This window comes from Netta rufina (genome assembly GCF_964035555.1).
Source record: "Netta rufina genome assembly, chromosome: 4".
Lineage (NCBI taxonomy): Eukaryota > Metazoa > Chordata > Aves > Anseriformes > Anatidae > Netta > Netta rufina.
This window is the reverse complement of record NC_140127.1, coordinates 75,474,220-75,490,897: the sequence shown is the minus strand read 5'-3', so window position 1 is coordinate 75,490,897 and position 16,678 is coordinate 75,474,220. Positions and strand designations below refer to the sequence as shown.

Genomic DNA, 16,678 nt, shown 5'->3' with positions numbered 1-16,678 from the left:
CTCAGGAACTGAGCTCAGTTACACAGAAATGTTTTGTGCTTGTGGGGTTGAAGGAAGGGCATCAAAGACTGCCATGACCCGAAGAGATCCAAAGCTGCGGAAAGGAAATAAAGAGGGGAACAACTCTTGGGGAAGAGATGTGGTCCTTGGTTGACAGGACGTTCATTAGCATTCCTTACTTAGCACCAAAATCGCAGCTTAGACACAGCTTTCAAAAAAGTATTTATTTAAAGACTATAGCCAGCCCAAATCTATTAGCTAACACCTGCCACTACAAAAACAGCACGCAGGGTACCAGTTATTAAGAAATTAACTATCTTCTTATCAAAAGCAGGGAAATTTCATGGTCCTGGACTGAAAGATGGGATTTTTTTTCCCCTCTGTACAGTGCAAGTTTCACTTAGGTCGGAAAGCTGTGTTTGCAAACTGTTCACCCTCGATGGCAGCAGGCTCCAGCACTGCTAAAACGAGCGGCCACCTCTGCCCGAGGCTGGACCTTGTCCAACTGCTCCTCTGCGAGCTCGGACCCCACAGGCTGAGGTCAGGAGGGCTCCAAAAGGTCCACACCACCGCCGTGCTGCCAGAAAGGCCTCCCTGCAGTCCGTGAGATTGAGAGATTTGTGCCAGGAACCCGCAGAAGCTGCTCCGACGCTCCCCTCCTTCAGCTGCACAGTGCGGCAGTAGGCAGCCGGCGATCTGAAATCCTAGAGCAATGCCATGTCAGCAGTAACCCTATGCAGAAAAACAAAATCCCTTCCCGATTAATCACACTTTCGTGACAAGGCACAGCTATTTTCGAAGAGCTAACGAGGAGTTCGATGGGCCTATGTGCCAGGGAAACCACAGCGGCCTAAGGGCCGCAAAACAAAGCGGCCTACCTGCGTTAAACTGCACCTTCACTCACTGCACCTTGCAGGATTTCCCCAGAGAAGGCAAAGTAGAAGAATTCCTCTGAAAAGGGTTGTTTTGTCCCTCAGGTAGAGGCAGAGCTCCCTCTCAAATCCACTGGTCCTGCTTTGCTCCAGCAGGGAAGCTTGCATCCCTCCATCAGGCCCTGTCTGCACCCACAGGGTCTCATTTTAACGAGGTTAACGGGCTGGAGCTGGCACCCCCGTCACAAAGTGCCAGAAATTTCACACTCCTGGAGCTGCAGATTTTATTAAAGTGAAGCTCAGATTATCCGTCCCACGCTGATTTCCAAATATTGGGCGTCGGGACCAGAACATGTGATGCAGCAAAGCTGAACTACAGCGAGCTGCCTTGACGTGAGGGACAGCCTCCAAAACCAGAGGTGATTTTTACCGATCCCAATTGTTTAAATGACAAGAAACCAGGGGGAAAAAAAGAAATTATGGTTCAAAAGGCCTAACTTACTGTACATGCAGAGTTCACTGAGGAATAGTTCAGTCCAAAGACCTGGGTTGGGCATCGTGTTACTGGTAGTAGTGACTGAGTAAATTTCCCTTCATCCTACATCCCTTAACTGGTAGTCATATGGTCAGAATAAGATGCCAGGGGTGAGACTCATCCCCTCTAACAGACATCTACAACATCCTAAAAATTTCCTACAGCACATCCTTTGGATGCTCTTTATGTCAGCAGGCAGAAATCGGGCAGCTCCTCTCATCCCCAGCAGGGCTTGCTTCCCTCCACTGACTTCAGGATGGACCCTACACGATGACTTCCAGCTCAGATTGGCCCAAAATGTAAAACACCCCGAAGCACCAAGCACCTGCAGCTTGTACCAACATCAGAACGGCTTGCAAAAATACAGCACCTTTTGGATTCCAGCGGGAGCCTGACAAAAGCTGGAGATTTTAGGTTATAACGTTTAGAAAACCCAGGCTTCATTGCTACAGCTTTTCCAAACAGATTTCCCACAAATATAACCGAGCAGATCCAGTCTTTCAGCAGGGCCATCAGTTTGAGACAGGATCGCTCACCAGCAGCTCCAGTACGAGGTCAGCTCACCTTTACCTTCCCTGCAAAGTTAAACACACTGGTAAACTTACACAAGCCTTTTGGCCAGTGGTGCTGTGGGACATTTCCATTTGCTTCTGCTGCTTCCATTTCCACTGCTTCTTGCAGTGCTTTTGGGAAGAAAGTCACGTCTGTAGCACGTACAGCTGGAGAGGAACAGCCACCCACGGCCCCACCACTGAAGCCCCACTCTCTGAAATATGAGCTCCGTTCCAAACAAGAGGTGTTCTCACTGACATTATTTCCCTTGTATTTCACTAAGATACTGACAGATTTTATTGTTTTCTTAAGTTTTTGTTACAGATGGAGACCTCCCAAGTGCCCGCTGCACTGCACTCTCCAACACATCATCCTTGTTTCCAGCACCACATTTTTTCCTATTGCCTTCCTAATTATTAAAAGCATTTATGGTGGTCAGTCCATTCCAGAATGCATCCCCAGAACCTCTCTGCTGTTAAAAGAAAGGAAACACCTATTTTCAGTATTTCATTAACCCAAACACCAGTGCCAAAGCTGAGGCAGTTGGGTGCAGCACCTCTTGCTAAAACCTGTGCTGCTCCATTCTGCTCCCCACCCCTACTCCCTTTCCCATGAGAGCAATCACTCACGCGTTGCATGGCTTTCTCCCACTTCTCTCCAGCTCCAGTCCTAAAACCCACATTCCCACTTCTTGCAAAGTGATATTTTACACAGAGACAAATGCACAGCACCATCTCCAGCCCAAGCACTCGGTTAAGGCTGTAAATGTACGCGTTTATGGTGCTGGAATCCCAGACCTTTTGGCTCTGCATTTGACATGGCTGAAATGTCTGCAAACCTGGTGCTGGTGCTAAGATTTATGGCAATCTGATGTCTGGCTTTATTAATAAACATGAAAAACAGAATAACATATCCCACTGCCTGCGCTTGCTCTTCAAGAGGAACTCTCACCAAGGGACCCTTCAAGGCCCCGCTCCTGACGGCATTTACCTTAGGAAGGTTTTAGCTTTAAGGGGACAAAGCTCAAATAACACATGCATGGGATAAATCACAAAGTGTATCTACACACGGGTAAATCACAACGTGTATCAGCACATTTCCTGCACCTGGCACTGAAATAAATCAGCAAAAAGAGGCACCAGAAGCTACCACCCTTGGATGCCACTAGAAATCTCCTTCCCCATCCTAAGCACCGATAAGTCCCAACGGCAGGAGCTGCTACCTGTCTGCAGAGCCACAAAACCTTGGAGAAAATGCAGGAGTTGAGGCTGAGACACCTGCCTGCACCGCAGGCATTGGGAACCGGATCGGAAACCGTGAGCAATTCCCACGAAATACACAGATTTACACAGATACAAACCCAGTGTAGGTGGAAACAGAATCGAGTCCTAACCGATAAAAAAAGATAGCACTTAAATAACACTTTGCAGCTTTGCAGCACTCGATAAACATTAACTAATTAATCCTTACAGCATTCTACTGGAAAGATTTAAACAGAAGAAGCAGCACTCACAGAAAAGCATCGCTTACACCAGGGGTGGGGAAGGACTTGGATGCCATTACATGGTTTAAAGCACAGCTTTGGGAAGCAGGCTTGCTAATGCAGCTAGGTTGCTCGATATCAGATTCGTTTCAGCTTAGTTTGGCCATATGGAGCTTGCAAATCTAATCTGATTTGTAATCTAGATGTGAATTGAGATAAACTCTCCTAATCCTCAAATGATGAGATGAAGCAAAGCCAGCTTGCAACTGCGTAAGAGCATCAGGGGTAGAATTTACAACAGTTTATTTAATGGGCATTAACCTCCAGCACGAGCTCCCCAGGTGCCTGCTGCCCTCGGATAGTCTGAAAATGATGCCCTAAATGTTTGAGCCAGCTTAAACCAGGCCACAGAGAACATTTAGACCGCAGAAAAGAGAAGGTCCAAGCCCTGTCCTTGGAGCACCGAGCAGGCTGCTCGCTCGCAGAGACAAGGAGCAGCAGGGCAGCCGATCTATCTGCGCTTTATTGTATCCTGCAAGAGACCAGAGGGGAAAAAAAAGTACAGTTTACTGCAAATGGACCTCTTCGCTCTTCATCAACACTGTTAAGAAAAGCTATTATTCTGCAAAAGGGATGCTGTTTAGCCTCTGATGGATTCATTGTTCTCTGCTGGGTCTGGGACAGCGTGAGCAGCTCTTCCCGCTGCTAACATGATTGAGGGAAGAACACAGTAATAAATATATGCCCATTAAGCTGGTGAGCCTCTTTTCACTTCACTGATACTAATGGGGAAGAAATGAAACAGTTTCAAAACAGCAAGTTGCCAAAGCTGCATTTGGAAAGGCTGAGGAGTGAGAAGTCACAACTGACACACCACAGTTCATGCTCCGCCAACGCTCGCAGGAAGGGGCTGGCTGGAGAATAGCGAGTGTCTGTCTCCAAGGGACCATTTCAGAAAGCTGCATCTTTCCTCTCACTACAGATCATTCAGTTTGGGGTGGTTTGTTGTTTTTTTTTTCCCCCTCTGAACTACCCCTTTATGCTGAAGCTTTCAGACCAGAGTTGCTAAGGGTAAAAATCACGTAATATTGCTGTCTCGCTGTTATCTTCATTTCTAACAAATATATTTTTATGCATCTTAACATATCTGCATAAATAAACACGTGCATAAATGAACAAGGAGGTTTTCTGCAGCAAATCTAGGGACCTACGTCCTGAGGTCCCCCAAATCAGCCCGTGATCTGATGGCAGACAAAGAGGAAGGTGTGGATGGATCAAAATCTAAATCTCTGGTGTCTCAGAGCTACGAGGATTTGTAGCAAACGATCCAGAGCTCAGGATGTTTAATTCTGGTCTTAAGAAACTCAGATCCGTGTCCTACCTCCGTCACAGGCTTGCCTGACCCCCAGCAGCTGGAGCTGATGCGTGGTAGTGGCACCCACAGCCCCTCCGTGCCTCCCTCTTCTAGGCACACAGCATTCACGCAGAGCAGACAGAAAACATTGGGAGCTGCTCAACTCGCCAAATGAAGCATTTTGGGAGGGTGTGGGGGGGGAAGGGAGCTTTAGTTTTTATTAAGATCAGCTCTCTGAACCAGCTGTGCCAGTGCAAGCGAGCAAGGAGGTGGGAACACATGGCCAGGAGGAGAGGAGGCAGAGACATGGCAGTGCTGCCTCAGAGCAGCTCACGCTGCCATGGCATCGCACTTTCCCTTGCAATATTCTGGGCACAGAACAAACCCGTAGCAGTTTGCGGATAAAGTTCAGGGAACAAGAAATTCAATAGGTGCTGCCTCTGCTGGGGGGGGGCAGTGAAAGATAAAGTCATCTCCACGAGACGAGCAGCAGCACAAGGGCTGCGTTAATTAATGGCACAAGTTTTTCAACCTCTTATTGGTGCTGTGCTGACGGGAAACAAATGAAGATCTTGCAGGAAAGAAGCACCGCTCGCACTTGGGAGCCCTGGTTCCTTGCACACGCAGCACCCTCCGAGGCTCCTGCTGGCACGGCGCTCTTCTGTGGCTCTTTGCCTCTCTCTGCTGGCAGGACCAAGGGGAAAAGCTGGGGCGCAGCCGCAGACCAGGACCAAAGGGACACGGGGAGGTGGAGGAGGATGGCAAATCTTTGTCGCTGTATCTCTTAGACTGGATTCTAGCTTCTGGTTAACACAGGTTTTTAGGACAGAGTGCTACGTGACTACAAATGGGGCAAATCAGGGCTCTGATCCTAGCTGGACCCAGCCTGGTATCACACCAAATACTGACCTGCGGGAGCACAGACTTTGAAGCAGCTCAGCAGCTATTTCTGCACCAATTTAAAGGCAGAAGAGACCTCAGGGCTCAGTGCACAACAGAAAGGACTCATTTTGCTGGGCTTGCTAGCAGAGTATCTCAAGCATAGACACTATTGCAGGGAATTTTAGCAATGAAAACGAAAGCATAGGGCATTCTGGGGAGAAAGCGAGAAGAAACGAGCAGAAGCAGCTCGTAAGAAAATCTCCCCAGCACTGATGCAGACCTGCAGCTGGTGCTCTGCTGTGCCAGAACACCTTTGCCCACAGCCCGTGTTTGCCAACGCTTCCCAGGGCTTCACTGTGCTCCTTCCCCCAGCACCAAGCGCGATCAGCACGCAGTGAAAAGCAGCTGTGTCATAAACCAGGCATGATTTAAATCCCTCTTTCTCTGATAGCCGCCGAGTGCTGCTTCTCTTAACTTTTACCACTGCTGACATGCCAGCATCAATCTGTTCTTCCAATCTGTGCTGGTCTGTTGGACAGGTTGGGAAAGGGACTCACACACACAGAGGACACAGATGCAATCCTACAAATTAGCGAAAGAAGCCTGAGGATAAAGGACAAAAGCCACATCATTATGCCTGCAGTTGGTACAGCCTTTTGGTTTTGAGGATAAACCTCAGCACCGACGCTCCTGGGCTGGAGAAAACGTCCCCCTTTTAAGCTCGGTGGCTCTTCACCCGTGTTTATCGGGCTGATATTTGACAGCCACTGTTTTTAGAGGAGAGAGCGCTCCCTCCAATGAAACCTTTTTACTCCAGCGGAGATTCCCTCCAGGAGGCAGTTGGGGGAATTGCCTGCCCTGTTTAGAATTGGATATGTTACAGTCTATACCTTCTGCTGCAAATTGGCTCCCGGTGCACTTGTGTGTGTCATTTTCACCTACCCACTCGCAGATCGCACCAGCCACCGGAGCTCCGTGCGAGGGGCCGGATCCTGCCAGCCCCGTCAGCTGCTGGTGGAAAGCAGCACCGAAACCAGCTTGCAGCAGCGGCCTCTTAACACATCCTGCTCCCTCCGGGCTGTAAGGAAAGCAGGCTCAAAAGGTCACTCAAGTGTAATGAGAGCTCACCTAACGAGGAGCACCAAGCGCTGGAGAACGTCGCGGGGAGATGAAGAAACCCTGAGAGGAGAGCACTGACACAGCGGTACCTACAGGCTGGGCAAGGCAGGACAACTGAAGTGGTTTCTCCCCTTAACACAAAGCCCACAAACCTCCCTTTTTGCCCTCTTTGTGGATCCTACTGCTTTCTCAGCTGGTCCCATCCGAAGGAGGAGAAGTGGGCTGGCAGGGGGCAGCAGCGGGGACGTGCCAGCCCTCCCAGCGCTCCTGACTCCTGCAGAAGGAGCTGAACAAAAGGCATTGATACACGTGGTTGCCAAACAGAACCAAAAAAAAAAAAACAAAACAGAAATTTACTAAACCAATGAGTACTCCTGAAGTTTTCCGAGCAGGATTTTTGATTTCTAGACAGAAGAATTCTTCATATTGGAAGGTTCTCATTCCGGTACGAGGAACAGCTGCCTCTTCCATCAAACACTTGGGATCCAAACATCCAACACAGAGCCACGCGGCACTCCCAAACCCCCCAGCAGAAGACCAAACCTCCCCAAAGCCTCCAGGGAATTTGTTCTCCCTGCATGTTTTACAGTTCTCACCATCTGGATGAAATATCTAACCCAAACGACCAAAAGAACAGAAATACACTCCAAATGGTGGCATTACCAAAAATATATATGTTTTTAAGAGAAAAAGCATGAAGTCATAAGAGCCTGTCAGGGAGGAGGCTTAATTACAGCGTGGGGTATTGCCACTACTCAGAATGGTTTTGGTTGATGGGATTTTAATAAGCAGAAGTTAGAACCCAGCCACCTAGCTAAGGAAAACCAAGCCCGGCTGTCAAGCGATCAGAGAAAAAGTTGGGTAAATAAGCTGAGCTGAGGAGGAGGAGTTTGCAGCGTGTCTTCTTGCCCAAGTACCCAGCACTGACTAAATAATCATCAGGCAGCTACTCGTCCTCCGTTCTGCTGAGGGCATAGCAGAGAGCAGCCACGGCAAAAGTCACCTTTTAAGGAACGTTTTTCTAATATGGAAGAAAAGCTCTGTTTTCCCTCAATAAAAAGCCATCAGCAGTCTGGCAGCTATCGACAGTTCAGACATTGATTCTTCATTTTTGCTAATGATGCCCAAGAAATAGGTTTTTACCACCCTGAGTTAATGGTCACGCTCCCGAGGGGTGAAATCACTCCAGTTCAAGAGGGAGCGCAAGAGCTGCGGGATTTTAGGCTGCCCAGAGAGCTCGGGGGGCTCCTCCTTGGAGAGCTCAGCAGCCACCGGGACGTGGGGCTGAGCACCCTGCTCGGGTGGCTCTGGGATCCTGGGATCTGGGACCCTGGGATCTGGGATCTGACCTGAAAGCAGCCGAGCTGGGAGTGGTGGTGCCTTCACGGAGAACTGGAGCGAAGCCGCGTTTCGTCTGGAATCTGGCTTAGAGATGGCCACGGGGAAGTGGAGCAGAGTCAGATTATGGCTCTTCGGGGATTTTTTTTTCCTGTAGATGGTCTGTAAATGTTCCATTTCAGCTCATTTTGAAAAACCTGCTCTGGAAGTGCCGAAGAGAAAGCCTAGTCCTACAAGAGCCCTGTCAAGAAGATAAGCGTTGAGGAGACGCTTGGCGTTACATAGCTTTAGGCTTCTACATTTTCCATTCCTCATGCAGTAAAACCATTTCAGCGAGCAATAGGGATTGTGCTGAGCTGTTGTTATGCTTTCAGCTACTGCCTGCCATCCTCCCCGAGAACCATGAGTTTCTGAATGAGGGGAAAAAAAAAGGAGTTTGAACACTGTCAAACGCGCCGCACCACCGAAGCGGATCAGTCGGGAGATTAGCGAAGCGGCTCTGTCAAAACAACTCGTCTTCTCCATCTCAAAGCTGATATTCGAGGGGGGCTGGTGGGTTGTTCAGGAAGCTAATACATGAAAACTCAGCCCAAAGCCTTATCTTAAAGGCTCCCAAGGTGATTATGATTTTAATGGTGATTGTGAAGCCCATCAGTCCATTTGGACACCTCGTCTACCCAGTCCGTGCACGCAGAGCGCATTATAAGGGTAGAGATTCCACCTCTAAGGGGCTCCAGCAACCAAAATCCAGAGATGAGCTCTTAAACAAAGAAGATAAAGTTGGTAAAGAAGATAAAGATCCTCTCTTGAGCTTCTCGTGAATTTCTGCCCAGCCTTTTTGACCGTACAACTAAAATTGGGAATCAGCATCCATCAGACGCAACCACATCACGACGTTAGGTGAGCCAAGCAGGTACCCAAGTACGTTCTCCCTGCCTCCAACAAACACCAGGTGACTAGCTCTGTTCAGTCCAAAAGGGTTTGAATAATTAAATAAATAACCTTTCAGTCAAAAGAATCAAGTTACCTCTCGTGGCAACTCCACCAGTGCCCCAGAGGTGTGCGAGACCTACCCAGTCATGTAAAACCAGGTGGCTCCCTCTTTTATTCCAACCTCAGCTCATGGACATGAGCCACCCATCGCAAAATGGGCTAATTTCCCAAATCAGCCTGCAACAGCTCTTAATGCCCTGATGCCCGAGCCCATCCTGCAGCTTGTGCTACACGGAGAAGCCACAGAAATGGTAGAATTGAGCTTGAAAGCAAAATAGGACTCTCCGAGCACCTTTGGTTCCCAAGGGAGAAATCTGGGGTGAAATCCATGCAAACGAGGTGTTTCCCCTCCCCCGGAGCGATCAGCCAGCACATGGTGTGTTCTGCAAAGGCACCAGGAATTAATGAGACTCGTCCAGCTGTGTATATCTGGCACTCTCCTACTCAGCTCAGCACCGGCACGCTTCCAGCTCCCCTCCAGCCTCTGAGATAGAAACCAGCGGGTGCCTCCAGGAAGGGTTTATTTCCAAACTGGTGGCTCTGCTCGAGAGGAGGGAGATATTCCACCCCTTTAGCTACAATTATTGTCTCACCAGAGATGACCTACAGTCAGATTTTGAAGATTTTCCCTTGCTTTCGCATGCAAGTAGCTTGTTCAAGCCACCCGAAAGCGTGCTGAGGAGGAGAAGAGCGCTCAGACACACAGGGCTGAGGTTTTTCGGGTGTGCCCAGAGGAGCAGCAGAGCCTGAAAGCCACACCAAGCCCTCATCCCCTTCAGGTCCTTCCAGCTGACCCCTGTCGGAGCGGTTTCGACACCAGAAGTGCACAGTCCAGTTTCTCAGCCTCGCTGGGATCTACCCACGCCTTGCTCACCTTTCCCTGCGGTTTTCTTTAATTAACGCTGCAAAGAACAGTAAAACACAGCAACAAGCACATGCTGCAATCCTGTGCCAGGCTCCTCTTGGGACAGCTACTTTATCCCAGTCAGCAGAAGCTCCTTAAACCCCTCCAATACAATCAACACCGCGATCAAAGCAAACCGTGTCGAGATTTTACTACAAAAAATATTATTTTTTTTCAACTGCTGTGCTAACATTTGTCTAGGAAAGACATTTCTGGCATCATTTTCTCTTTCCTCCTCTGCCCCACACCTTTATTTTCCACTTGAAACCCTCCGGCTTGCATAATAAGCTTCGCCTCCTGCTTACGCTGCCCTGATTGAAGGAAACAAGAAACGTGAGGCTTCTGCTTGCTCTCCCTCAGTGCAGTTCTGAATGAACTCTGGGCTTGTCACTACGCAGACCCAAAATGTAGGTCAAAAGTCTGCACGGTTTGCCTCAGCAAATGACTTCACTTCATCTGCCTGGAGGCAGATGGGAACTGAGTCATCTGCTGCTGCATCATTCTTTGCTTTGCTGCTTCCCTCAGTCCTGGTTGCTTTTTTCTTACCATCAGATTACGGGTGAATGCAGGCAGTGCTATCCAAAGGCCAGGAGCGCGACGCCTTGTGCCACACACTGCACAGGGAGGGGATATCTCCTGTTTATTTTTTGTTCAAGCCATGCCTTTTTCCCCAAACAGCACCTACCGCATACGTAGAGATGATTCAGAATGAATTCAAATGTCTTTTTTCTTTTTTCATTTATCTGCTATAGTCGTCTTTCGTGAGAATAAGCTATTACACGTGAGCATGAGAAGAAATAAAGGGGTTATTTGAGCTGTGGGACAGGAGCACAGCACCGTTTCCATCACTGTCTGCACGGGAGGTGCACGGGTCCTTTGCCGCGGCCGCTTCGTACAGCTCCTGCCTGCCAGTCCGTGCAGCTCTGTGTTACATTACACAACGTAGGGCTCAAGGTTTTTGTGCTAGATGCACAAACACACGCTGCAGTAAAGCCCCTGGCTTGGTGCTGTGCTCAGGTGTGCACACGTGGATGAATAAGGAAAAGATTATGAGATATAAAATACCTGCATTTGCAAGAAAAAAGGCTCAGAAAGGGGTCTGGCTCCTCTGCAATACTTACCCGTGCTTTCACAAGTTCTACGTGTTCATAAAGATTTGATAAATGTTCAGAAAATAGGACTGACAGGGTCATGGAGCAACCACCCAACCCATCCCTCTGTCCCAAAGCAGAACCAGGTTTTACCAAAAACGACCCTTTTCTCAGCAGCCATCTAAACCAGGCTAAGATCTTTGCATCAGCGTGGTTTTTGCAGCTTGAGCAAGTCTAACCCACGCCTCTGTCCCAACTGAACGTATAACCTACAACGTGAGGATATCCACAGGGTTATGCATAGCCCAAACAAGTTATTCCAGTGAAGAAATGGTAATTATTACAACCAACAGGAGCACAGAAGGAGAAAGTGCTGATGCATCAGTGCTGCTGGTGCAAGAACCTACAAACCTGACCACGAGGTTTCCCTCATTTAAAATGAAAACTACATTTATTTATTTTTTTTTCTTTAATTCTGCAAGCCCATTTTGCAAGGGGAAGGGAAGCAGTAGCGTTGGCCAAAGGCAGTCAACAATCGTGCAAGTCGGAAAGCCCAAAATTTGACTTGCTCTAACTACAATTTTTGTATGCTCATTTTGCAGACCCCTTGCTGTCCTTTCTGTTCAGCAACATTTACACCCAAACGACCCAAATTCACTCCAACATGCTGGCAGTTGAGCCGCAAAGGACCCGAAGAACCACCGGAGCAGGCAGCAATCAGCTCAAGAGAGCCAAAATGGGATTTTTCCAGTGGAAACACCAAAATCATTCTGCAGCAGTAGCTTGAAGCACCACCTCGTTCGCCCGTTTTCAGGCTACACGAAGCAGTAGAAACGTAAGAAAGGCTTTTTCCTCTCACCTCTTTGTTGGTGACTCCCGGGGGCAAAGTCCCATGCTTGTAATCCTCCAGCAGCTGCACAGCTTCCTTCAGGCGACTCTGCAAGCACAAGAAGCATGGGTTGCAACGGACTCGAGTTATAAAATCCTATCTCCTTTCATAAAAAACACTTTATGATGGGTCCTTTCATAGATTTACACATGATATAAAAGAGAAGAGATGCGTGGACATTTGCTTCATTGGTTGGCACAGCCTTGATATCTAACCATATATGTAGCATAGAGGAAGAGGGAGAAAAAAAAAAAGGAAAAAGGAGAAAATAGAGAAAATATAAGAAGTCCCCTTTGCAATGCCTCTGCAGAGGGCATCATACAAACCTGATGGTCTTCACTGAGACCTGATAAGTCTCGGAGCAGAATGAGGTCTCACTTGAAGGCAGAAAATGGATGGGTTATTTTACATTATGCCCTAACGTGTCCACTTTACCCTAGCTACTAAATGGATATTACTCCACATAAACTCTCAGATGAACATTTCCTGGTGATATCAAGAGGGAAAGCCCTCAACACAGCAGCTGCTTTGCTCCCTGCCCTCACCCAGCACCCGTCTCCAGAGGGATGAATAAGTTTGTACAAATTCATATAAAACCATGTCTAAGCATCTATTTTCTTTTTTTCAATCCTTTACATATATAGAGCTCTCAAAGTAAAAAGCCATGGGGCAGACAAGTAGAGCTTCTTTACTCCAAGCTACAGAGGAGCAAGGCAGGGCACAAAGAGCTGCTTCGGTGGGGTTAAATCTGCTCATCCAAGCCTGCAGAAGGCACCAGATCGCCGAGCAGTGCCTCCCAGATATCTGAAGCCAAACAAATCACTCAGCCGAGCGTTTTCAAAGGACTCCTGCAGGTTATCTGTCACCCAGATGAATAACACCGCCTCCGGTTTGATGTTTCTGCGCTGCCTGTTGTTTTGGCACCTTCTCCAATACTCGTTTTGTATTTAGGAAGTGTCCCCTGGCATATTTAGCAGCGTGCAGCCGGACTGCAGCTCCCCTGAAGCCCCCTGGTTTCGGCACAGCAGTGCCACGGCGCAAGGCGAGCATCCTCCGGCTCCGTACGTGCCACCGTGCTGCAGGAGACTCCTGCTCTGCCTTTCATCCGAACTTCAAAGACTCCTTTGTGGTTCCCTTGGAAGCACCAGCAGTGATGCCAGCCTGAAAACGGCGACTCATGAGCGACTGCTGTCTTTAAAACTCCCGGCACACGATGGAAAAGCGGCGATTCCTTCACGTCCCAAGGTGAGAGCGTTGCCCCTGGACCTGTGGTTGTTTTCACACGGGCTGAGCTCGCATCCTCCGCATCACACGTGTCCAGCCCTTGCACTTCATGTGCCTACAGAGTTCATTCCTACCTGTTCTTGGCCTTAGAGATGAGGCTCGTAGGTTTGAGTGCTGACACCGAGATCAGTGCTACCACCCGAGGTTCTCCGGTGTCACTACACACACAACAAGTGCCAGTTTTCCCGTTTTCTGCCCAATTTCTGTGTTTTCAGCCTGAGCAGGCTCCCTCTGACTGAGCCTGTCCCACGCTTTGTGCCTGAGATGCCCCACCAGGCTGTTGGTTGTCCTCACCCTCCACCACGCCACGTGCCCAGGGCTTCAGGAGCAGCCTGGGCTGCTCTCAGCAGGCAGAACATGGATCCACTCAGGTCCTGGCATCATCCTCGACGTGTAGCACACTCATCGACCACCCCGAGGGGCTCCAGGTCTCACGGAGAGCTCAAAGGATGTCCAGGAAAGACAGCAAAGACCAAATCTGGACGGTGTTTCAAAGTCTTCTTCCAAGTCCCGGCAGTCACCCATTTCACCTAAAAAAAGAGTGGAAACCCTCGCTCCAAGAAACAGAGAATGATTTTAAATATAAAAGCTTCATTATTGGCAAAGAAGCAGCCACCTAACCGAAACTTTCTCCAACAGCAGCCATACGTAGACGCATGGGGAAAAATCAAGACCAAGGCAAGCAGGAACCAGGTCTCCCCAAGCAGCTTCCCAACCTCCCCCTGCCTTCAGCCAAGGCAGACGAGGTTCCTGTGGATCCAGCCACATTTGGGGCATTTCTCTCCCAGCTGCTCGTTCAGCATCCCCTAGAAGCATCCAAGGAGACTGAACGGCCACGCTGCATGCAGCAGCCATCACTTGTGTCCCAACCCTCAGCCCCCTCTTTAAGGATTTAAGCCAAGTGCTTGACTCTGGGCAGAAAGGAAGGGTTACGAATTAGGATGGCATCTCCCCAGGATGCGTTATTCTTGTAGAAGGACGGGGATCTTGTACAAGAAGAAGAGCTGGCCTTGAGAAACGAGCACCTGGGATGAGATCCAATGGCACGACCACGTGGTTGAGCACTTCTGGGCTGGCCCAAATTTTGGCCAGGTCCTTGGGAGCTGGAAATGACCCTCTAGAGGTAAAAGCACGGGATGGTCACCACGAAACTGCGAAGCAAAGGAGTACCATGAAAAATAAATAGGATTTTTAGGCTATTTGTAGTATGGGCAACAGTTATCCAAGGCCACAACAGGACGTTAGCCTCTTCTAGTCCTTGGTAGCTCCTTATCTTATCAGCCCCATGGTTGTTATCCCATATTAGCTCACGCAGGAAAAGCCAACACCACACCCGAACACCAATAAAACATAATTGCCTGTAGGATTTCAGGTATTCCGATAATCCAGAGGTGAAAAGCCAGGGACACCTGACTGCCTAACGCCTGCAGAGCTAGGGAAGACAACCCTCCTCGCCTCCGAAGCTGGGAAATCAACCGGCGACGCCAGCACAACATTCTGGAGAGCCATTTGGGCTCATTATCCGTGCGGTTTTCTGCCGCTGAAATTACCTCCACTGTGTGCCTTGCAAATTATCCACACAGAACAGCGTGTAGCTCTGAATGAAAAACTGGAAGCAAGAGATGAATGGGTCTGTGTTCTATTTTTTTTTATTTTTTTTTTTTTTCTCCTCCTTCTCTTGAGGAAATCTTAGTAGTTACTATAACAACCCTGGCCAGATCCCATCTTGTTTGGTGTGGTAACAAACAGCAAACAAAAAAGCCCGATTTTGCTTTTTAAAAAATCGCACTCTTCGTGAATTTCTCCTTTCAGCTCAGTGGGGGGAAGAGGGGAACTTTCTCAGAGAAAAGTCCCAGGCCAAGGCTGCTGACGGCTCCCGAGGCTTACAAAAAATTGGGGCAGAAAGCGAGGAAAACCGTTAAACGCGAGGACCCCGTTAAGGAGCTGCCTTTCACGCAGCTCAGAGGTCTTCAGATGCTTTCAGCAGACAACTCAGCCTCAAAGTTTTGTTAGGGAAAAGGCACGGTTGCCTCGTTCCCCCTCTAGAAAAGCCAACCATGCTCATTTTAACTAAAGCCTCCAAAAAAACCAGCAGCGACAAAACCCAACGGCAACAAAAACCCGGGAACTTTTCTGCGTGCAGCAGCTCAAGATGCCAGGCAGCTCCACTCCCTGGCTTTTAGCACGAGAAATCGTTATTAAGAGAGTTGGTAGTGTCTGGGATGACACTGCTTCTCCCTTTTAACGAGGGGAAAACGAGGTCTGCCCACGAGGTCACGCCACCATTTCAATATTTATTGTTGCTCGCTTCTTCTACTGATATCTGTAGGAAGAAGTGTTACTGGGATTTTTACAGCATCGCTTCAAAAAAAAAAAAAGTGCAACCACAGTTTTTTTACTCGGGTGTATCATTTCCTTCATACCCCTCTCCTGGTAAAAACCTAGAGCACTTCTAGTGGTGGATTACGGGGTCTCAGCTCGCACAATAGGGTGCGAGACGGACCATCTGCACCCGGGGAGCGTTCTCACAAACCCCAGCCCAGAAGCGGTGCCAGGGATCCACTGAGCTCAGCACAGCACCTCGTGGCAGAAGGGCTGAGTCTCACAGGAACACAGCCCCCAAAAAACTATGAGCTAAAGCTCAGGTCCCTAATAAGTGTGCACTGGGCTTCACTTCAGCCACTGACTGAAGTTGGCTGCCAAAAACCAGTCCTTGGCTCAGGCAGGCTAAATTAACTTAGCTGTAACCCCGAGGCTTCGGAGCAAAGAACAAATATAACCTGCCTTGACTCGGGGCAGGTCCCTGCCCAAAACACGCTTGCAGAACTCCATCAGGAGAAGAATCGGTCTTGGTAGAAAGAGTTGCTGAAGGATCACATTCTTAGGGGCTCAGTTTGGTGCTTCAAAGAAAGGAGGAGAAAGAACAAACCCGAAGATGCCAGCAGGACCTTAGCCTCCACCATGCCGAGCTGATGGCCACCACCAGCGATCCGTCGGTGGCATCCCCAAATCCCTCGTGGCTTCAGCGCTCTGGTGAGGTAGAGGACAACCACATTGAGTCCTACAGAAGACTGCACACGTGTGTAAATGTATATATTCGTATCAGGCACCTCCTTCCAGCACGAGAGCTCTTCTCCTGTTTTTTTCCACCTTGCCCCCTGTGCGCGAGGGCACGCCGATTCTGTCTCCCAGCTCGGCGCCTCCTCTCCTCTTGGAGCTCAGCTGATGCCTACACATGGCTCAGAGCTGCCTCCAGAACCCCATATGTGCACAGAGAGACCAGAATAACAGTCATTATGCCAGAAGCACTACAACATTGCTGTTACAGAATCAACAGAGAGAGAGAAAGCGTCGGGCTTCGCACTCCAGCCTTTTAAGACAC

The 16,678-nt window shown here is 49.0% G+C and overlaps 1 protein-coding gene across 1 annotated transcript in view; it reads right to left on the bottom strand.

Annotated features, from left to right (window-relative positions):
- Positions 1-16,678, bottom strand: part of SFXN5 (sideroflexin 5) — an 84,575-nt gene that overhangs the window by 55,748 nt on the left and 12,149 nt on the right. Inside the window, exon 3 of the mRNA XM_084286777.1 lies at positions 11,983-12,060. Within this exon, the coding sequence (XP_084142903.1) occupies positions 11,983-12,060 (78 nt within the window). The remainder of the gene's footprint in view (positions 1-11,982; positions 12,061-16,678) is intronic.